The 23,218-nt window shown below is 40.0% G+C and overlaps 1 protein-coding gene across 50 annotated transcripts; it reads left to right on the top strand.

Annotated features, from left to right (window-relative positions):
* Positions 1 to 480: 480 nt before the first annotated feature.
* On the top strand, positions 481 to 22,728 carry LOC127004972 (testis-expressed protein 264 homolog). Of its 50 annotated transcripts, none has more exons than XM_050873314.1 (11): positions 481 to 647; positions 2,498 to 2,631; positions 5,828 to 5,966; positions 6,477 to 6,699; positions 7,384 to 7,523; positions 7,992 to 8,064; positions 13,855 to 14,115; positions 15,424 to 16,314; positions 16,569 to 16,642; positions 17,025 to 17,203; positions 17,330 to 22,728. In XM_050873314.1, the coding sequence occupies exons 2-8, from the start codon at positions 2,510 to 2,512 to the stop codon at positions 15,798 to 15,800; spliced, it is 1,335 nt and encodes a 444-aa protein (XP_050729271.1). In that variant the 5' UTR covers positions 481 to 647; positions 2,498 to 2,509; the 3' UTR covers positions 15,801 to 16,314; positions 16,569 to 16,642; positions 17,025 to 17,203; positions 17,330 to 22,728. The 50 variants fall into 50 exon arrangements, with proteins under 50 accessions (XP_050729271.1, XP_050729269.1, XP_050729283.1 ...); XM_050873312.1 differs by having other exon boundaries at positions 16,898 to 17,203; XM_050873326.1 differs by lacking the exons at positions 16,569 to 16,642; positions 17,025 to 17,203 and adding exons at positions 16,517 to 16,568; positions 17,204 to 17,277 and having other exon boundaries at positions 15,424 to 16,389; positions 17,405 to 22,728.
* Positions 22,729 to 23,218: the final 490 nt, after the last annotated feature.

Genomic DNA, 23,218 nt, shown 5'->3' with positions numbered 1-23,218 from the left:
AGTAATTAAAGTTTTATGATAATATTTGATTGGATAGCGTTCTTTATGTGAGAGTGATAGCCGTTAGTCGGGAAATGATATATACGACGTATTGAGTACGACAATCTGATAACACTCTTTCAGTTGCCTTTGTAACGGCACTCCCTCAATGTCTCGGTCGTCTGTTTTCCTCTTTTTCCCCCCTCATTCCTTCTCTTTACACCCAAAACTTCTTGTTCTTATTATTGGTCTTATTTTTGTCTTATTAATAGTCTTATTATTCATGGGGAGGGTGTGTGTAATGGCGCAGATGCAGATTGTCGTATCCAACCTTTTATGTTTGATTTCCGACCCAAAAAGTGTCTCCTGGTCCCCAATAACTGACCTCATATATATCTATCGTAAAACTCATTAATTATCTGTGTTTCTTGGCAATAGTTATGGCTCAGAAAGCGGTAAATACGATAAATACGATGGTGTGAGTACGATAATCTGGCACTGGTAGGGGAGAGGGGAGGGAGAGGCAGTCAGCTGAGCCCTCCAGACCAACAACACAGCCGCCACGCACCTCTTATTTATTTAACTGTGGAGGCGAATATCGAGTGCAACACCTCACACGCAACACTGCAACACAAAGAGGAGTCCCCATTCTGCAACACTTGTCATTGGTAGCTATAGAAACATTACTTAAGGTGGAATATATGGAGATTTATGACCCTATACTCGTTAATTCTTTCCATGTAACATTGCAACTCAAATTCAACACTGCAACACAAAGATGAGTCACCATTTTGCAACACACGTCATTGGTAGCCATAGAAATATTGAATAAGTTGAAATGTATAGTTTTTAAGACCCTGTACTCGTTTATTCTTTCTATGTAACACTGCAACTCAAATTCAACACTGCAACACTAAGAGGAGTCAGCATCTTGCAACACACGTCATTGGTGGCCATAGAAATATTAAATAAGTTGGAATATAAAGACTTCACACTGGTTCCTTCTTTCCATGTAACACCAACTCAAATTCAACACTGCAACACAAAGACAAGTCACCATTCTGCAACACACGTCATTGGTAGCCTTAGAAATATTAAATAAGTTGGAATATAAAGACTTCACACCCATCCTTTCTTTCCATGTAACACTGCAACTCAAATTCAACACTGCAACACAAAGACGAGTCACCATTCTGCAACACACATCACTGGTAGCCTTAGAAATATTAAATAAGTTGGAATATAAAGACTTCACACCCATCCTTTCTTTCCATGTAACACTGCAACTCAAATTCAAGACTGCAACACAAAGACAAGTCACCATTCTGCAACACACGTCATTGGTAGCCTTAGAAGTTAGAAATATTAAATAAGTTGGAATATATAGACTTCACACCCATCCCTTCTTTCCATGTAACACTGCAACTCAAATTCAAGACTGCAACACAAAGATGAGTCACCATTCTGCAACACACGTCACTGGCAGCCTTAGAAATATTAAATAAGTTGGAATATAAAGACTTCACACCCATCCTTTCTTTCCATGTAACACTGCAACACAAAGATGAGTCACCATTCTGCAACACACATCATCAATAGCCATAGAAACACCCATTAAAATTGCAATATTAAGAATTCACACTCATCCTAACCTAACCTAACCTGCCACATTCTTGCCATCCATTTCCCAACGCTCCCATGCCATAACTGAACATTCTGAACCATATTTGCCCCCTAGACACACCCATAATAGTGTTACGTAATGATCACCCACAGCTATCCATTGCGTTACGATCATTTCTATTTTCCAGTCGCACATCATCAGTTCGTTTAATGTCCGTATTCACTTTTCCTGAGCGGTTAAACGCTTTATGGCTCTTCTCCATTCTACTCTGTGTTCTGCCCGATGCTCATCCAATCCCATCAATGCTAAGTCTTCCTGTATACACCTTCACGTTTTCCTAGGTCTACCAACTGGTCTCCTTCCTTCTACCTCTAATCTCTCCAAAACTCCCAGCACTGTATCCTCCCCTGGTCTCTTTACATGTCCAAACCATCGGAGTCTTCCTTTCCAGTCTCACAACACATTAACTTCTACACATTCTTGCCATCCATTTCCCGACAGTTCTGTGCCATAATTGAACTATTTGAACCATATATTTGTTAGATACTCCTCCCGAAATTGACCTCTCCTGGCCGCTCCTCATAACTCTTTATACGAGCAGTGATTTGCAGGCTTTTTTTAATTATTGTTTTCCTTTTTTGCCCTTGAGCTGTTTCCTTTACTATAAAAAAAATACACCCGGAATACAGTGTTACATAATAATCAGTCACTCAGAACAGTGTTACGTACTATACAGTCACCCGGAACAGAGTGTTAGGTCATACAATAAACCTCAAAAACATGTCTCAGTTTTTCCAAATTCCTCCTACATCAAATACACCAGCCAAAAACATGTAAAAGTTGTGCGCGATTACCCCATCATACGGTATTAACCCATAGGCACCCTTTTCACAGTGTTAGGTAGCCATGGACACGGAGACGGCCCTGCTATGGGGGTTCCTGGTCCTCCTTCTGCTTGTTCTGGCCACGGTGGTCTTCCTCCTCGTCCACTCCGGCCTGTTCATCAGTGTGGTGGTCAAAACGTGCAAGTGAGTGCCTGTGTTTGTCCCTATCCTAGCAATTACCAGGTTTTATTCTTTCTTTGTGTTTGCCCTTGAACTGTTTTCTCTACTCTAAAAAAAAAAAAAAGAGAGAAAAGTATGCTTGTAAAAAAAAGATAGAGAGAAAAGTATGCTTGTAAAAAAAGATAGAGAGAAAAGTATGCTTGTAAAAAAAGATAGAGAGAAAAGTATGCTTGTAAAAAAAGATAGAGAGAAAAGTATGCTTGTAAAAAAAGATAGAGAGAAAAGTATGCTTGTAAAAAAAAGAGAGAGAAAAGTATGCTTGTAAAAAAAGATAGAGAGAAAAGTATGCTTGTAAAAAAAGATAGAGAAAAGTATGCTTGTAAAAAAAGATAGAGAGAAAAGTATGCTTGTAAAAAAAGATAGAGAGAAAAGTATGCTTGTAAAAAAAGATATAGAGAAAAGTATGCTTGTAAAAAAAGATAGAGAGAAAAGTATGCTTGTAAAAAAAGATAGAGAGAAAAGTATGCTTGTAAAAAAAAGAGAGAGAAAAGTATGCTTGTAAAAAAAAGAGAAAAGTATGCTTGTAAAAAAAGATAGAGAGAAAAATATGCTTGTAAAAAAAAAGAGAGAAAAGTATGCTTGTAAAAAAAAGAGAAAAGTATGCTTGTAAAAAAAGATAGAGAGAAAAATATGCTTGTAAAAAAAAGAGAAAAGTATGCTTGTAAGAAAAAAGATTGAGAAATATGCTTGTAAAAAAAAGAGAGAGAAAAGTATGCTTGCAAAAAAAAGATAGAAAGAAAAGTGTGCTTGTAAAAAAAAGAGAGAGAAAAGTATGCTTGTAAAAAAAGATAGAGAAAAATATGCTTGTAAAAAAAAGATAGAGAAATATGCTTGTAAAAAAAAAGATAGAGAAATATGCTTGTAAAAAAAAAAGAGAGAGAAAAGTATACTTGCAAAAAAAAGATAGAGAGAAAAGTGTACTTGTAAAAAAAAAGATAGAGAGAAAAGTATGCTTGTAACTGTCCCTGTAATTCTCCCTCTTACTCTCCTTATAACTATTCTTGGAACTATCATCGTAACCTTGGCACTGTCCCTGTAGCTAACTATCCTTGTAATTATTTCTTTAACTATTATTGTAACTCTCCTTTTAACTATCTTTGTAACTATTCTTTTAACTATGTTTGTCTCTAGGTTATAACAGTCAGCACTTGTTTGTGTGTTGAGTTTTCAAGATTGTTGGTTTGGTATTGTGTGGGTAAACAGCATATCCTCAAGCTAGACAATTCTCACCTCTCAAAACTCATCAGAAATAAATAGGGTAGTTTCGTCCTTAAAACTGAATGATGCTGCTTACCGAAAATTTACTTGCATTGAATTTTTTTTAATATCTTCGCATATTGTCCTTTGAATCGACTTAAGACTTGGTTAAACATAAATTTCTATTCAACTACTCATTCGGAAAACTTAGAAAATATTTGGTTACATAATTAATCTGAACTCTTACATAATGTAGTGTTATATATTATGATTAGCCTATGTTGACCTTCAGACATCATGAGGGTATTGAGAGCAAGGTCATGGAGAGTGAGAGCAGTGTGGCAAAAAAAATATTCTCATGGCCACAATATTACGAAGCATCATAGGTAAAAAAAAAACAAGTGATCAATAACAGATAGGAGAATAATCTAATCAGGAGAAACATTACCAAGTTTAGCATCTTGCCGTGATATGAGAGTTAGCTTAAGAATAAGACACTATCACGGTTCTTATCTACAGGGGAAAGGGGACAGGATGGACGTTGTATAGCTCTGCAGGATGTAGAGTTATCAAGTTCAACCTTTTATCTTTGGAGAAAACACAACGCCAGGGTTTATATAATTACATAACGTAGGAGAAGCAGAAGAAAATTAGGTGCGGGATACAGTCTTGTCTCGTCTTCTTGTAATGAAAATAAGCTCCTTCATAACAGGTTCTAAATTAAAACATTCTATCTATCAGCATATAATTACATAGCGTAGCAGAACCAGAAAAAAGGTAGTTATGGGATACGGTCTTTTCTCGTCTTCTTGTAATGAAAATAAGCTCCTTCATAACAGGTTGTAAATTAAAACATTCTGTCTGTCTAACTATCTATCTATCAGCATATAATTACATAGCGTAGCAGAACCAGAAAATAGGTAGTTATGGGATACGGTCTTTTCTCGTCTTCTTGTAATGAAAATAAGCTTCATAACAGGCTATAAATTAAAACATTCTGTCTGTCTAACTATCTATCTATCAGCATATAATTACATAGTGTAGCAGAACCAGAAAATAGGTAGTTATGGGATACGGTCTTTTCTCGTCTTCTTGTAATGAAAATAAGCTTCATAACAGGCTATAAATTAAAACATTCTGTCTGTCTAACTATCTATCTATCAGCATATAATTACATAGCGTAGCAGAACCAGAAAATAGGTAGTTATGGGATACGGTCTTTTCGTCTTCTTGTAATGAAAATAAGCTTCATAACAGGCTATAAATTAAAACATTCTGTCTGTCTAACTATCTATCTATCAGCATATAATTACATAGCGTAGCAGAACCAGAAAATAGGTAGTTATGGGATACGGTCTTTTCTCGTCTTGTAATGAAAATCAGCTCCTTCATAACAGGTTGTAAATTAAAACATTCTGTCTGTCTAACTATCTATCTATCTATCTGTCCAGGAGGTTCAGATTATGCACAAGTTTGCTAGTATGCCTATCTATCTATCTATCTTATTCTCTATCTATCTATTTATTTATCTATTGCTTTTCAGATCTGACATTGGGGAGGGTCTGATTGCATATTAATTTCTCTGTCTATCTATCTTGTTTTATATATTATTAATGACTATATATATCTCATTCTATCTATACATATATATCTGTTTATCTCTGTCTATCTTATATTCTGTCTCTTTATTTTTGAGGCCAGACTTTGGGGAGGATCTGATTGCATATAAGTTTGCCCATCTATCTCTCTACCTATCTTTTTCTGAATATCTATCTTATAATTTTATCTCTATATAATTATGTTCTATTTCTATCAGTCTATCTATCTGTCTTACTCAATTTCTATCCACATACCTATCATTCTATCTAATTCTGTTTCTATTTCTTTCAGTCTATATATCTGTCTTACTCCACATATCTATCATTCGATATCGATCTTCCTCACATCTATCTACCTCTTCCAGGCCAGACATTGGGGAGGTCCAGATAGCGTACAAGTTTGCCCGTGGCCCGTACAAGGAGTCCGGGGCGCTGTTCACCCAAGTCCACACGCTCCTGCCTGAGTATCGGACCCTCGGCGTGTACTACGATGACCCGAAAGTGGTGGGTGTGAGGCGGTGTTGCTCGTCTCTCCCTTTAGACTAGTTATTTCAGTTAGTTTGTCTTCTTTTCTTCTGATGTTTTGTTTACAGGGGTAGTGTTGTTGTATTTTTCTTTTTTCTTTTTAATTTTTGTATGTGTATATTTCTTTACCCTTTTCTTTTCTTCTGCTATACCGTACTTTCTTTACAGGGGAAGCATTGTTGTAAGTGTAGAGGAAAATGAAGTACTCACATGGTTCTCTTCATTATATTCCTTCCACATTTCTCTTTTTGGCCACTCCTCTCTACTCTATTCAGGAGCAGTAAGTAGCGGGCTTTTTTTTATTTTTTTATTTATTTATTATTTTTTTTAACGCCCTTGAACTGTCTCATCTGCTGAAAAGAAAAGAAAATCCTATTTCCTTTTACAGTAACCCTTTCCTTACCCTATCATGGCGCTAGAAGACCTCAGTACGTACATATAGTTGCGGCACCACAACTCCATACCCCAGTCAATCAATCCACCCCTCAGAGGCAGCCACAGAAGCTCCGGTACATTGTGGGCATCATCCTGGGGGAGGGGCCGGATGTAACAGTCGTCCCCGAGCATCGTCAACTTCTCGAAGAAAATGGCTACCAGTTCGCCACCTTTCCCGCCATCGACCACGCCGTGCAGACCTCCTTCCCCTTCAACAGCACCGTTTCCATCATTGTGGCAGTGATGAAGGTGTACCCAGCCCTGAGGGAGTATATCGGTGAGTGTGCATTGCTGTTGTATTCTTGTATGTGTGTTATTTACTTTCTCGTTGTCCATAAACCACACCTCTGCAGTGCAATGATTAGTCCCTAACTAGGGGCTTAGTGGTGCAGTGGTCAGCACACTCGGCTCACAACCGAGAGCGCCCGGGTTCAATTCCCGGGCGGAGTGAAAAAATTTGGGCGGCTTTTCAGATACCCTACGCCCCTGTCCACCCAGCAGTGAGTGGGTACCAGGTATTAATCGGGGGTTGTGTCCCGTCTCCTGGGATCTGTTCCCTTCTCCTATAATTCCTTCCCCTCCTGTCTCTCTCCGGCATATGACCATAGAAGTTATGTAGACTAAACAAAACTTTCAAACTTTCCTAGTCCCTAACTATGAATCCGCGGGCCCACGTTTGAATCCTAGCCTGTGCAGTCGGTGTGCAGCTCACCCACCTGTTCATCTTTCCTCTCGGGATGGTCAATACCTGGGGAAGGTAAACTGTGGTAGTCCGGGTTTTGCACTAGGCATGTGTCAAGTTAATGGGTTCTATCCCACCACAGACTGAAATAGCCAGCGGGATGGAGATGAGTATCCCCGCCACATGCAGCTATAATGTGTGCTCCCAACTTTGCCATCACCATATACCCTTCAAAAAGACAGTTACACTTCAAACAACAGCTTCTTCATCTTCCTACAGAGGCCCGGAGTCTGTGTGCTCGTCCCTTCCTGGAGGTGTACGACAACAAGCGCTCCGAGATCCTGTTCATCGGTCCTCTCGCACGGCAGGATGACTTCTACGTGCCCGAGGTGTTGCAGGAGGAGGAGGACTACAGACAGGTGAAGGAGGGTGTGGGATGAATGAGAGGAATAAATGTTAAAGGGTTATGATGGAGAGATGTACCAGTAATATGTGTGTGTAAGCAGACTGGGGGATTACAGGCAGGTGGAAGAAAGGTGTGGGGGAAACAAGGTAGGAAAAGAAAGGTATAGGAAAGGAATGGACACGGAAGAAGTAATAACACATCTGTAGAAATAGACTTGTGATATTTAGACAGGTTACATATTCCAGTTCAGTCATTCTTCTCTCATTTTTCGTTTTTGCTTTCCCATTTTTTCTGCCATCCTCATATTGATGGCTGAATAAGTTTGCATAATTAGACGTCACTTACCCAGGATTAGCAGAAGATAAAACTACATCACTGACTGCAACTATGTACGCCAAAAGCAATAGGTCCAAAACTGCCATCTTCACCCCTTACGCCCTATGAAGTTAACCATTTCCAACTCGTCTTTTCCACCCAACAGGACGACTACGATGATGACGCCCGCACTGACAACTCCAGCCGCTCCTGGGACGAGTCGGCGTCCTTCATGCGAGGTGAGTGCTGTGGGGGAGGCGAGGGAGAGGGAGGGGAGAGATTCCATAATGGGGTGTGCGGATATTATGATGTGAGTTTCTCGGTACTTTATGTGTATAGGGTAATGGTTGTAATAGGGGTGATGAGGGAGGGGAGAGATTTTGTAATGGGGTGTGTGGATATTATGGTGTGAGTTTATCAGTACTTCATGTGTATAGGGGGAGGGGGAGAGATTCTGTCATGAGGTGTGCGGATATTATGGTGTGAGTTTCTTGGTACTTCACGTATATAGGGTAATAGTTGTAATTGGCGAGATGAGGGAGGGGAGAGATTTTGTAATCGGGTGTGTGGATATTGTGATGTGAAATTGACCTATCTTTCGGCCACTCCTCTAACTCTTTTTAGGAGCAGTGAGTAGCGGGCTTTTTTTTTCACATTTGTTTCCTTTTTTTGTGCCCTTGAACTGACTCCTCTGCTGTAAAAAAATAAATAAAAGAGTTTCTCAGTACTTGGTGTGTATAGGGTAATAGTTGTATCTCTTAGAACAAGGATTATTTTTATATGTGTACACGAGTGAGGTGTGAATGCTGTCGCTGCGGTGCTGAATACATGTGAGGAATGGCATACGAGTGGTGTATTATTGTGGTTATGAGCGTAGGGGAACTAGATAAGCCTGTAAAACTGTCAAGCACCATATTCTCATTGTCATCTTTTTACATTAGAGGACACGGCTCAAGTGCACTTAAAAGAGTAAAACAAAAAAACAAACAAAAACGGCCACTACTCATCGCTCCTATAAAAGATAAAAGTAATGGATAGCCAAACGAGAGGTCAATTTCAGGTGGGATTTCAGGCTGTGTTGTGTTACTGTATTCAAAGAGGCAACCCTTTTATTATTTAACCTATGGCATATATGAATGTTGTCAGTGTATGTAATAGTATAAAGGTAACAATTTAACTGTAAAAGTCATACCATGTTTGGGTTTACACGTGAAGACAAATATCCTAGTGCATAATTTTTTTACATGGATAAGAATTACAAAACCTTAGTTCACCTTGTTTTGTTATGTTAACCCGGTAGCAGCGACGGGCCAAATTTGTGGCTTTACTGTGCAGCAGCGACGGGCCAAATTTGTGGCTTTACTGTGCAGCAGCGACGGGCCAAATTTGTGGCTTTACTGTGCAGCAGCGACGGGCCAAATTTGTGGCTTTACTGTGCAGCAGCGACGGGCCAAATTTGTGCCATGATATAAACCCCCCAAAATAGATGATACATAAACTGATCACAAATACTTTGATATATATATATATTATGAAATGGTTCATGCGAGTGATGATTTTTTCTCATTTTTTTCGCTTAGAGGGACCATTAAGAAACATGATACCTTCTGCTACCGGGTTAAAGTTTACTATACACATGACAGAAGTTTTAGTGCATAATTTTCTTACATGAACAAGATCTACAAAACCCTTAGATTCACCTCGTTATATTATGTTAAGGTTTACTCTACACATACGACAAAATTTCAAGTGCATAAGCTATTTTACATGAAGAAAGACTACAAAAACTCACCAAGGAAGGACATCATTGCACCCTTGACTGGACTGAGACTGTTTGTTCCCACTCTCTTAATCCCGGCCAGTCTCTATCACATCCTCCCTCTCTTGAAGACAGCCGGGGGTGGTAACACTGACAGGGGTGCCATGCGAAGGGCCTGTACACCCTAGGGAAGGCCACACACACCCCAGAGTAGGCCTAGGGGCAAGGGGGAGGCCTGCTGCGAGGGGTGCCGGGGCAGTGGAGTAAGTCCGGTATGGTGTGACTCATACACTACAGATTTTCCTGACCTGTGATTTACTTTGTTCGTTCTTCCTTCTTTTTACTGTCATTACCGAGTTTACTTTTACTTATGATTGCTTTTTACTCTTTTACTTTTTTTTTACATCAGAGGACACGGCTCAAGGGCAATAAAGAGTACAAAAAGAAGGCCCGCTACTTGTCACTCCTGATTTACTTTTTTGTTTCTACTTTTTTCTTCATCTTTCTGCTTTTACTAGATATTACTTCCACTTTTCTCTATATCTATTGCATCGGAGACACGGACATGAAATACAGCACAGCAAGCGAGAGTTTTATAAGAGGGGCATGTGGTGTTTCAGGATAGGATGGACAAGGTAATGAAAGTGTGCAGGAGAGGTTTGGTATTGGTGTGACAGCGAAGGGGTGGTCGAATGGGTGAAGCGTGGTACAGTGAGATGGTTTGGACACGTGATGAGAATGAATTGGTGAAGAGAGTGTATGAGGGAAGGATTTGGGAGGGGGTGTCAGGGGAAGACTGCCTGTGAAGTGGATCAGTAGGGTGAGTGAGCGTTGGGGCGAGAGGGTTGGAAGTAGGAGGATTGAGTGTGCTGAGAGGGAGTGCCAGAACAGGGAGAGATGGAGACACTTCTGCCATAGACACCACCTGGAGGAAAGCTCTCTCATCCACTTCCTCCATTCTTACTGTCTTTCTTTATTCCTTCATTCTTCTTTTCCTTCGTTTCTTTCTCCCTCTCCTCCAACCATTCTTCTTTTTGCATTACTTTCTTTTCTGTTTTGTCCATTCATCATTCATTCTCTCATTCATTTCCTCCATTCTTACTGTCTTTCTTTATTCCTTCATTCTTCTTTTCCTTCGTTTCTTTCTCCCTCTCCTCCAACCATTCTTCTTTTTGCATTACTTTCTTTTTTCTGTTTTGTCCATTCATCATTCATTCTCTTTCATCCACTTCCTCCATTCTTACTGACTTTCTTTATTCCTTCATTCTTCTTTTCCTTCATTTCTTTCTCCCTTTCCTCCAACCATTTTTCTTTTTGCATTACTTTCTTTTCTGTTTTGTCCATTCATCATTCATTCTCTCATCCACTCCCTCCATTCTTTTCTTTCTCATTTCTACTTCCTCATCTTTCTGATTTTACTAGATTTTTCCTTCACTTTATTTTACTTTTTTACATTTTCCCTCATTTTCCTCACTTCCTCTTCCTTCCAACTTCTTTCTTCATCCTTCTAATTTAACCAGATGATGACTTGCAGTGATAACAATGATGTGTGGACAAAAGTGAGTGATTACCATGACGTGTGAGGACTCTTGATTAACGATGACCAACAGCGACTTACAAAGAATGGTGAACAGATGATAGTGATGACATGACCAACAATAACTGATAACCAAGTGATGTGATATAGTACTTTGATTAATAGTGACTTACACACTTAATGGTGAACTACGAGCAAGCTATGTGATTATGGAGTGCTGTGGAAGGAAAGCATAACAGTGGATGGTAGCTAACAGAAGTCGCTTATGCCAGAAGTAAAATATGTGTTCTTGTTGGTTCTAAACACTGGGGTATTAATTACATATTGCTCTTATTTGCTTTATTATGTACATTTCATATTAATCATCATGGAATATTGTGGAAGAAAAGCATAACAGTGGATGGTAGCTAACAGAAGTCGCTTATGCTAGGAGTAAAATATATGTTCATTTTAATTGTAAACATCGTGATATTAACTACACATTGCTATTATTTGCTTTGTCGAAGAAGTATATATCATTTTATTGATTATGGAGTGTTGTGGAAGGAAATCATAGTGGTGGATTTTAGCTAACAGATATCGCTTTTGACAGGAGTAAAATATATGTTAGTCTTGGTTGTAAACATTGGGATATCAACTGTTGCTATTATATGCTTTGTCAAAGAAGTATATATCATTTTATTGATTATGGAGTGTTGTGGAAGGAAATCATAGTGGTGGATTTTAGCTAACAGATGTCGCTTTTGACAGGAGTAAAATATATGTTAGTCTTGGTTGTAAACATTGGGATATCAACTGTTGCTATTATATGCTTTGTCGAAGAAGTACATTTCATAGTGTTTGGGTATGCATCATCATCATCATCATCATCGTTGTCGTCTGTTTAATGTCAGGTTTTCATGTAATTTCTTTTGAGGTTAGATGGTCAGTGATACGCTTCCAACTATACTATTTCTGTCCACTGTCAAAACCTCTTCAATGCCCAATGCTGCCAAATTCAGGTATACATTCACTATTTATTATGTTCATAGTCAGGAGATATGATATAAGGTGTGTACATGTGTGTGTGTGTGTGTGTGTTTCTATGTATATATATGTTATGTCGTGTTTTCAAATAGTTTACCCGCAGTTAGTTATGCATATGTTTAGCTTGAGTATGTTTAATGTTTTTAATGTATATCTTTGTACTGGCCACCCTCACTATACAATTCAGTCGCATTCCTAGAAGATTGGAAGATTGGGTGGGCGAGGCAACGCACCCCCAGCGTATGCTCCCATTGACTGATTGATTGGAACAGTAGCAAACAAAAACACCATGACAATATAACTTGGCATCAAAGAAGACATATATTGGTTTAACAGGAAAAATTGAAAAAGTAAATAAATGACATGTATAAATTCTATGTCGTAAGATGGTATGGTGAGTTCTCTGTAAATGGCTTCGTCTCTCTATGTATTTATGCACTCGGCTATATAATTATTTTGGTGTGTTTTACTGGGATTTTGTTTTTTCTGGGGTCGAGGTTTGCTAGTTTTACATGTATATATATAAGGCTTTTAACTCTAGTTGGTACACTGTATATACTCCGGTAAAAGCTACAATTGGTTGACTTTTTGGGGGGGTAAGGTTAAAGCCCCCTTCACATTGTGCCGAATGGGCCACGACAAGCCACCGACTTTTATGCCCCCTTCACACGGTGCCGACTCAGCATCCGGCAATCGTTTCTAGACCTCTTTCCGACCATGTACATCCCTTTCACATCAATATTTCCCACCCAAGACCTTGCATCCCTCGAGTCGCTGGGTTGTCGTGGCCCAGAGTCGGCACAGTGTGAATGAGACTTAAGTTCAGGGCCTAGGTTTTGCATGAGTTTTAGTTTGGAGTGAATATTTCTTTGTTTGTTTGTTTGTGTTTTACGAAGGTTAAGTTCAGTGGTTGGGTTTTGCATGAAGAGTATTATTAGTAAGTGAATATTTCTTTCCGGGGGGTTAGAGTAATATTACTTTTACAATGGGTTTAAATAATAATACTTTACTTAAATTAATATTACTTCTGAGTTAAATTAAATAATACTGTTTTTCCAAGGGCTTAAATTTGTTCCTTCAGTAAACAAATTATAGCCTTGGATTGGGTGTTGGTGTTCACATAAATTAACTTTTACCTGAGTATATACGGTTGTTTTTTGTTCTATTTTAACATGCCTGGGATACCCCTGGTGCTTGGATTAAGGCAAACACACACACGCACACACACACACACACACACAGGCAGTACCCAGAGATCAACGATGATGAGCACACACTTGCTCATGTTGGGAGTGTACCTGCTGGGGAAAGCGAGTCCGACTCGTGATTGGGCCGTGGTGAATTACACACACACACAATAACTACAAGACACAATATGTGTACAACAAAATTAATAATGGCAATAATTTTGCAGTTTTTCATAAACTTCTCAATAAAATATTTGCCCATGCTCTTGTTAAGATAATAACAAACACTCCAATAGCAGATATTCCAAATTTTCCTACAGGGCTCACGCCCTCCCTGGAAATTACTAAAGCCCCCCCCCCAGGGGGATCACACACCCCAGTTTAAGATCTACTGCACCAAAACAACACCAACACAACACAGGACAACACACACCACTGTAAATACAGCATTCTCCCTCTCCTTGGGTTGCCTGCTTGCCGTTGCTGCCGCTGTTGCTCCCCCTCCCCCCCACAACACCAGAGGGAGGAAGGGATGGTGATGAACGTGGTGGTGACTCCGACGGATCAGATCTTGATGACAACACCTCCACCCCCGCTTACCCTCCCCCCCCACCACTGCCAACACTCTCCCCCACCCCCACACTGCACCCCCCCTCACCTCACCCCACACCATCGCCGGCGTCGTCATATTTCTCGACATCAACTCCACCACCACCACCACTTTCAGCGCCTCATCATCCCTCTTGTCCCCCCCCTCCTCCTTGCCCTCCCCCCGTTCCAGGTTAGTTTTGTTTTTCTTTCCTTCTTTCCTTCTTCTTGATTTTTTCCTTTTTTTATGTTGTTTTTCTATCCTTTGTCAATTTCGCTTTCTTTCCTTATTTTCTCGTAGCCTTTTTCTTTTTTTCCTCTTCCTTCTTTCATCTTTTTCTTTCCTTTTTCTCTCCTTTGTCGTCCTTTTCTTTCCTTTTTCCTCCTCATTTCAACTTTTCATTTCCTTCTCTCCTTCTTTCTCCTCTCTCCTTCAAACTTGCATGCCTCTTTTTCCCTTCATTTCACTGTCCACCTCTTTTCTCCCTTACTCTCCTTTCACCTTCAAACTCGCATGCCTCTCCCTGCACACTTCGACCTGACAAACAGCTGTGCAGTGATCGTGATAAGCCATGTGTCCTGTTACTGTTTTTTTGCTTCACTTCCTGTACGTATAATTTTTTCTTAGATGTTCGTGCAAGGTCCTTTCTTTGTCTGTGTTCCATGTGTTTTTTTATCCTCTCTGCTTGTGTGGGTTGTATAGGGGATCGGTAAGAGAGTGTGTGTTTCTTTTTTTATTGTTTTCTGTGTGTTAGTGCATGGAAGGTTGTCGTGTGGTAGTGTGGCACTGACTGAGGGCCGCTTTCACAGTCATTTTGTTTGTTTCGATCGTTACCAATGGAGGCGATCGCTGCTATAGTATTTTCACGTAAAACTGGCCGATGGGGTAGTTGTGGCTGCGGGGTTAGCCTAGCCCCACACCTTACCACACACTCTCAACACCTCTCGCTTCCGCTGCAGCCGCCACTACCCCATAGGCCAGTTTCACGTGGAAAACTATAGCGTCGATCGCCGCCATTGGTAACGATCAAAACAAACAAAGTGACTGTGAAAGGGGCCCTGAGTGAGTGTAAGAAGCTGATGGTCTCCCTGCTTTGAATCTTCAGTGTCTGTAAGAGTTTGTGAAAGGTTTAATACCCTGTTAACTTGTGTATTTAAATCTCGCTGAAGTAAAGAATCTAATCGCCTTGTCTAATGTAGTTTGTCTCTTCTGTTTTGTGTGTTTGAAGCTTGTAGTGTAGTTAGTGAGGTAAACACACTCTTGTTGGCTTGGTAGTACATGGATGCCTGTGCAGAGTTAGTACCTGTGTATGTATGTGTGTGTGTGTGTGTGTGTGTGTGTGTGTGTGTGTGTGTGTGTGTTTACCTAGTTGTCATGTATGAGAAAGGAGCTGTGTAGGAGTTGTGTATATGTGTGTGTGTGTGTGTGTGTGTGTGTAAGAGAGCAATGTATACCAGTTTAACAACATTCTCAACTCCATCCACTTTCTACTCCACTCAGAAGACACCACCACCACCACCACAACACCTGCCCCAGCCACAGCCACCGCCACCACCACCACTCCAGCACCACCCCCCACCACCACCACCACTGCCACTACCACTCCGCTGCTTCCACCGCCAGCCCCAGAGGTGGTGGACGTGGACATCGGTGACACAGGATCCGCCGGTAGCGAGGAGAGCGATGCCAACACAGCCTCGTCCTTTGAGGAAATCGACGAGAGGGAGGCTGCGGCGGCTGCTGTTGCTGCTGCCACTGCCGCCGCTGCCGCTGCTGCTGCTCAGACCGCCACTGCTGAAGCTGCTGGAAGTGCTGAGGGGGGAGGTGAGGCCAGAGAGGGGAGTGTGAGGAAGGACGATGATGAGGGGGAGAGGTAAAAGGGGTGTCGGAAATGTCAGAAGGGAAGGAGGGGAAAAGTGGGTAAGAATGAAGAAGACGGGGAGAGGAAAGGGTTAGGGAGGAAGAAGGGAAGGGAAGGATGAAGAGGGAGAGAGATAAAAGAGGTGTCGGAATTGTAGGAGGAGAGAAAAGGGTTAGGGAGGAAGAAGGGAAGGATAGGAGGGGAAAAGTGGGGAGGATGAAGAAGGGGAGAGGTGTTGGAAATGTAGGAAGAGACGGTTAGGTTAGCAAGGAAGGACGGAAGGGAGAGTGAGGGAAGAGAAGAACAAGGATAGGAAACGTTGAACAGGATGGAAGATCGTGAATGATATGAAGAAGATGAAGATAACTGATTTGAGAAGGGAGTTAGACGAGAGAAAAAAAAGCCGAAAATATGGGAAAAGTGAAGAGAAAGTAGTGAGTTAGAAGTAGCTCGTGAGGACAGTGAGGATGAAGAAAAGGAAGATCAAGGGTAAGATGAGAGGGAGGTGGATAGTGTAAGATATGAGAAAGGTGACGTAAAAGGCTTGTAAAAAAGAGTTAAAAGGAGAAAAAAAGGCAGAAAAAATGTAGGAATGTTAAAGAGAAGTACAGACAAGATGATGTAGTTTATGAGGACAGTCCAGAAGAGAGTTGAAAGGATGGAGAGAAAGGCTTGCAAAAAAGAGTTAAAAGGAGAAAAAAGGCAGAAAAAATGCAGGAATGTTAAAGAGAGGTACAGACAAGAGGATGTAGTTTGCGAGGACAGTCCAGAAGAGAGTTGAAAGGTGACGAAAAAGGCTTGTAAAAAAGAGTTAAGAGGAGAAAAAAGGCAGAAAAAATGTAGGAATGTTAAAGAGAAGTACAGACAAGATGATGTAGTTTATGAGGACAGTCCAGAAGAGAGTTGAAAGGATGGAGAGAAAGGCTTGCAAAAAAGAGTTAAAAGGAGAAAAAAGGCAGAAAAAATGTAGGAATGTTAAAGAGAAGTACAGACAAGATGATGTAGTTTACGAGGACAGTCCAGAAGAGAGTTGAAAGGATGGAGAGAAAGGCTTGCAAAAAAGAGTTAAAAGGAGAAAAAAAGGCAGAAAAAATGTAGGAATGTTAAAGAGAGGTACAGACAAGATGATGTAGTTTGCGAGGACAGTCCAGAAGAGAGTTGAAAGGATGGAGACAAAGGCTTGTAAAAAAGAGTTAAGAGGAGGAAAAAGGCAGAAAAAATGTAGGAATGTTAAAGAGAGGTACAGACAAGATGATGTAGTTTGCGAGGACAGTCCAGAAGAGAGTTGAAAGGATGGAGACAAAGGCTTGTAAAAAAGAGTTAAGAGGAGAAAAAAGGCAGAAAAAATGTAGGAATGTTAAAGAGAAGTACAGACAAGATGATGTAGTTTACGAGGACAGCCCAGAAGAGAGTTGAAAGGTGACGAAAAAGGCTTGTAAAAAAGAGATAAAAGGAGGAAAAAGGCAGAAAAAATGTAGGAATGTTAAAGAGAAGTATTGACAAGATGATGTAGTTTATGAGGACAGCCCAGAGGAGAGTTGAAAGGATGGAGAGAAAGGCTTGCAAAAAAGAGTTAAAAGGAGGAAAAAGGCAGAAAAAATGTAGGAATGTTAAAGAGAGGTACAGACAAGATGATGTAGTTTACGAGGACAGTCCAGAAGAGAGTTGAAAGGATGGAGAGAAAGGCTTGCAAAAAAGAGTTAAAAGGAGAAAAAAAGGCAGAAAAAATGTAGGAATGTTAAAGAGAGGTACAGACAAGACGATGTAGTTTGCGAGGACAGTCCAGAAGAGAGTTGAAAGGATGGAGACAAAGGCTTGCAAAAAAGAATAAGATGAGTTGAAAGGCGAAGAAAAAAAGCTTACAAAAAAAAATCGGACACACGACACTCCCTTTGTCACATCTTCAGTACTTCCAGTCGCCTCAATTCATTTATCTCTTTACCTATCCGATTTTAGCGATTCAGCGATAACCAAGATGAGGAAAAAAGCAGAAAAATGTAGGAATGATAGAGCAATGTACAGACAAAATGATGTAGTGTGCGAAGTTAGTCCAGACGAGAGGTGAAATGATGGAGAGAAATAAGATCTAAACAGAAGGCATGTCAGGCTAAGGCAGGAGGGAGTGACAATCTTCCCCACACACACGCACGCACAACACAGAAACCTTCACCACCTCAATATTCTCTGTCGCCGAAACCAGACTTTTATCCTGAGTTTTATGTTATTTGTGTATGATACGTTACGTTTTATTTTACTTGTATCTCTTTTACATGTTTATCTTTTATTATTGTCATTGTGAAGTAGATGAATTTTAAGAGATTTTACTTTTACAGTCACGCACATTCAGAAACACACCCTTGCCTCCTGATTCATGTGTTATAGGTCGGTATTGTCAGTTCCTAATTCCGCTCCTCACGTCAACTAATTCCAGAGGTCAAAAAGGAGATCAGTCGGGTACTAATGAGCATTTTTTTAGGTTCATGGTACAGAAGAAGGGTCAAACTACCACCAGGGTCATAAAACTGTCCCTAGAAATACCCACAACTCTTATAAAAGCCTTGTCAAATATGTGTGTGTGATGGGACGCCAAAATGTTTAAGAATGTGGAAGTTAAAGTCTCCTCCGTTAGAACTGGAGTCCGTCAGTCAAGCACACACACACACACACACACACACACACACACACACACAGATACCCTTCCCTTGCCTTCCTTCCTTCCTGCCTGACCTTATCATAATCTACCTACACCAGCTGTTTTCTGCTTATGCGTGGAAACTATTTTACCCATTGCGTTGGTTTACTAATTACGATGAAGGTGTTGTTTGAGGAATTACTCTGCCAACAATTACGTATGTGTGATGAGACGACAGAACATGCTGCTAAGATATGCTACACTGCACACTCCAGTCCTGATCAAGAAGGTTTTTTTTTTTGTCGTTGTTGTTTTGTTTTTTTGGAAGTATGTGATAGAAGCTACGATATTGCAACGCTCCTCCTTCATGCTGAGTTTTATATGATACTGCACACTATGAAAAAAATATGAATATCAACCACTTTGTTCCTTATGAATGACGTAATGTTCATATCCTGCCTCTAAATGGGCTGTGAAAATCTGCTCGCTCATAGAATCATATACAAACACACACTTACTACCAGACATATATATACTATTCAGCTTATACATATTGTGGTTACAGGCTTATAAATTTTCACTGTATTCATAACCATGCGTGTAATTATTTTTAGTCTTCCTTTTCCATCTGATTCTTCATTGTTCTTTATCTCAGTTTCTTCAGTTCTCGTTTATTTTCTCTGGTTCCTTTTCCGTCTGATTCTTTATTGTTCTTTATCTCAATTTCCTCAGTTGTCATTTAGCTTCTATGGTTCCTTTTTTTAGCTCCTATGCAGGGTCAGTAATGTTTGGTTAAGTTCTTCTGTATCAAAAGGAACCCAAGAAACACGCATTGATATAAGAGTTTGAATCAGTATCACAGTTTCAGCTCTACAGGTGAGGTGGAAGAGGACGATAGCTTATGTAAGGACTGGTAGTGGGAAGGAGAAAAGATGGATAAACTTGGATTTGGAAATGGATAAAGTTTTTTTTGTTTTGTTTTGTTTTTGTTTTTTTACATTAGAGGACACGGCTCAAATGAAATAAAAAGAGTACACACAAAAAAAGCCCGCTACTCGCCACTTCTAGGTTGAGAATCTGTTGCATCAAAAGGAACTATGAATTGGATGGTAGAGGTTGTAATAGGGACTTGAATAGAGAGTGAAGGACCTTGGGATGTTAGCTTGTTAGATTGTCAGCAGAAATTATGTTATTATGGGACTTGTGAGAGAGGAAAAAGAGGTAGGAACGAAGACTATAAACTGGATGGTAGGGTTGCAATAGTGACTTGAATAGAGTGCAGGACCTATGGGAGGGATTAGCCATAAAGGTTAGACACTGGGACTCAAACTTCTGGGTGATTAGTAGAGTTAGGGATGGTAGGTGGAAGGAACAAAACATAAAGGAAAAATTGTAGATAGAATTGTTTAACCCGGTAGCAGCGACGGGCCAAATTTGTGTCTTTACCGTGTAACAGCGACGGGCCAAATTTGTTGTTTTACCGTGTACCAGAGACGGGCCAAATTTGTGGCTTTACCATGTACCAGTGACAGGCCAAATTTGTGGCTTTACCATGTAGCAGCGACGGGCCAAATTTGCTCCATGATATAAAACCCCAAAAATAGATGATACATAAACTGATTACAAATGCGTTGATATATATTATGACATGGTTAGTGTGAGTGATGATTTTTTCCTCATTTTTCTTGCTTAGAGGGACCATTAAGAAACATGATCCCTGCTGCTACTGGGTTAAGCAGTCAGGGTGGGAGACTCTTTTAGGGGTTAATTTCAAGGGTAAGGCAGAGTTCTTCCTCCTATGGTAGTTCTTGTGAAGTGTGATTAGAGCCAGTACTTTGTTGTGTGTTTTGTTTTCATGTCTAACTTTATTTTTGTTTTAAGAATCGTGAAATACTGTATATACTCATGCAAAAGTTGACCCCTCCTCCCAAGGCTGTGTTTGATTGAAGAGTAAACATGATCACCCAGAAAATTAGTAATATCCATGTAATAGGAAACTCTTTAACCCTTGGACGGTGTTGGAACTATATATAGGCGGTCCAAAATTTAGTCAGTCAGTTTTGTATGGCAGAAATATAACAACACTTCCAGACTGGGGTTATAATTCCTTTCCCTTCTGTCTCCCCGGCATATGACTACAGATGTTGCGCCGACTAAATGAAACTTTCCAACTTTCCAGACTGGGCTAGAATCCATACATAGATGATAGTTAAAACATCTCTTATGTGGCGTAACTATATTTATACTATGGTCCTAAGGTCGGCAGTGACTATATATAAACAATTCATTTTGGGGGAGCCACCCTTCAAATACTGCCACCGTCTAAGGGTTAAAAATGTTAATACAATATGTTTGACTTTTACATGAGTATATATGTGAGGTGATAACTTTGTATAACTAAAAAAATTCTCCATTCGCAAATCATTAGTGTTACGAAATGTGTTAATAGCTGTGGAGGAAGTACTTGAAAACAATGGAACAAGCTATTATACAACTAGGACAGACTGGGTTAGACTGACTTAGCAAATCATTAGTGAGTGTTATGAGATGTGTTGTAAACTATGGAAGAAATACTAAAAAACAAAGGATCAAGCTATTATACAACTAGGACAGACTGGGTTAGACTGACTTCGCAAACTGTGGGCTGGGTGATACAGTGAGCTCCCTTGAGAACAGGAATACTGACTTTTACGATTTTTTTTAACATGTTGCCCTGGAGAGTGATTCTAGTAGGCAGTGCTTCAAGCCAGCAACCTATAATGATAACGATACACAACTGTGGGCTGGGTGATGCAGTGAGCTCCCTTGAGAACAGGAATACTGACTTTTACGACTTTTTTTAACATGTTGCCCTGGAGAGTGATTCTAGTAGGCAGTGCTTCAAGCCAGCAACCTATATTAAATGACGTTTTTATGCTTGTGGTTTCACAGTGACCATGATTTTGTGTTCGTTCATGCAACAGTTTTCCATATATTTGCTGGTCAACCCAGAGAGTCCATCCCAGCGTGACTGACTGCCCTGCGCCCTCCGCCAAGCTGGTCAGGTGTGGGGGGCGTCGCTCACCGCTGTCTGTCTTTCATGTGCCTGCGCGGGGAGGGAAAAAATTCTCCCTCAGGCAAATTATTATCATTATCACAAATGTTACTATGGCATTGGACAGCACCAATACACTGTACATATATACCTACAAGAATATTTTTGTCTTTAACTTCAACGGCATCATCAGGCCTAATTATTGCTTTTTTTATGAAGTGGAACCATTTTTAGAGTTGTGTTCAATTACTGGTTGGTGGGTGAATTATACTTTCCCCAGTTAATTAAAACGTTTCATAATTATCGAAGTGTCGGATGCTATAAACGCTCGGGCATGTCTTATATAGGGCAAGCTTATATCTCTCCGAAGGGCCTTTATATACGATGCACCAACGTTCATTTTATCATGTGTTCTTTTGCGGGTTGTAACTGCCTTTCTTCCTTGGTATGTCACAATCACACAAACTAATCAAGTAAGCCGCATATCAGTGGAGCCAGTGGCCGCCAGGAGACATTGGTGCGTACAGGTTGTTGTGTGGAAGGTTACTACTCGTTTGTGCTTCTGTGGTTTTATATTAGGAGGAAATTTAATACTGGACTAGCTACTAAGGGTATGGAGGTCCCCCCTTTTCTTTTGGTAATGTTAAGGCTGTGTCACTCAAGCATATTTTCTGGCATTTTCTTATTTTTTTATTAGTGTGAGTATCGTTGGGTGGTTACGTAAAGTCATTCTGTTGCTATTTCCTTTGTCTCGTTAGTCCTCAGCATTACAAACGTGTTTTATATCATACATACAGACACAGAAAACTTCCCATACCCACTCAGCACTCTGGTTATCACTACAATACAGTGCTCATGTAAGACTAGATTCACAAAGCATGCGATAATTTGGTTAAGTTCAATAAGATTAATCATTTTATCATGAGAGAAAGGAAGGAGGTACACTACATAGTTACTCAAGGGTTCTTATACAGGTAGAAAAATAGCTATAGATGCCGGAGAGCGGTGCTTGTGTGGCAGTGTCTTAATCATGGTACATTTTTAGCATCAGTCACTAATCATGGTATCAATATGCATGAAGTTAAAGGTATTCATACACCCAAAATCAGACAGGGATTAAGGTAACAACGTATAATAAGTTTTAGAGCCTCGGAGTTAAACATATTAGTCTTTCATGATACATCGTGTAAACTGTTACTCTTATTGTCCTAGTGCCTGTATACACCTGTCACATCTTGCGCATTAAACTTTAGCAACAAAATAAACTTATATAAACACCCAAGTTGTCTGAATGGCTGGCCTGAAGGTGTTGAAAAAGGAAAAAAATAGTCACTGTATTTGAATAGTTTTGTTTCCAGTGCATGTTCAGGTCAGTATAGGATTTACCCTTCTGTCAAAAAAAAAAAGGTTACTGTATTAAGTATAGATTAAGATTAACCTAATGTTGTTTAAGGGTGTGTGTTTTTGTTTTTGTTTGTTTGTTTGTTTTTGTTGGGGATATAAAAAGTAAGGTTAGAAATATATGAGAAATTGAGACTAACCTGCAAACCTTAATGTAGAGAGCAATACATGATCTCTTCTACCAGTGTTAATATAGTATGACTGACCTAGTTCAATTATGCAATTAAAAAAACTCAAAACCTCAGTGAATTAACAGAGGTCTACATGCAAAATACATTGACAAAACTACCAAAGACTATGAAAGTGCCTTGCATAGAGTTTGGTGTTGATATAGAAGCTTAGAAATTTAAGAAAACTATATAGGAAA

This window comes from Eriocheir sinensis, chromosome 29 (assembly GCF_024679095.1).
Source record: "Eriocheir sinensis breed Jianghai 21 chromosome 29, ASM2467909v1, whole genome shotgun sequence".
Classification (NCBI taxonomy): domain Eukaryota; kingdom Metazoa; phylum Arthropoda; class Malacostraca; order Decapoda; family Varunidae; genus Eriocheir; species Eriocheir sinensis.
Note: the sequence above shows the minus strand (reverse complement) of the source record. Positions and strands in the feature narration are given on the sequence as shown.

Excerpts from the sequence above, each read along its gene's own strand:
- LOC127004972 (XM_050873288.1), top strand. The coding sequence starts at position 2,510 with ATGGACACGGAGACGGCCCTGCTATGGGGGTTCCTGGTCCTCCTTCTG. Across the intron at positions 5,967-6,476 it reads ACTACGATGACCCGAAAGTG|AGGCAGCCACAGAAGCTCCG; the intron begins GTGGGTGTGAGG and ends TCCACCCCTCAG. Across the intron at positions 7,524-7,991 it reads AGGAGGAGGACTACAGACAG|GACGACTACGATGATGACGC; the intron begins GTGAAGGAGGGT and ends TCCACCCAACAG.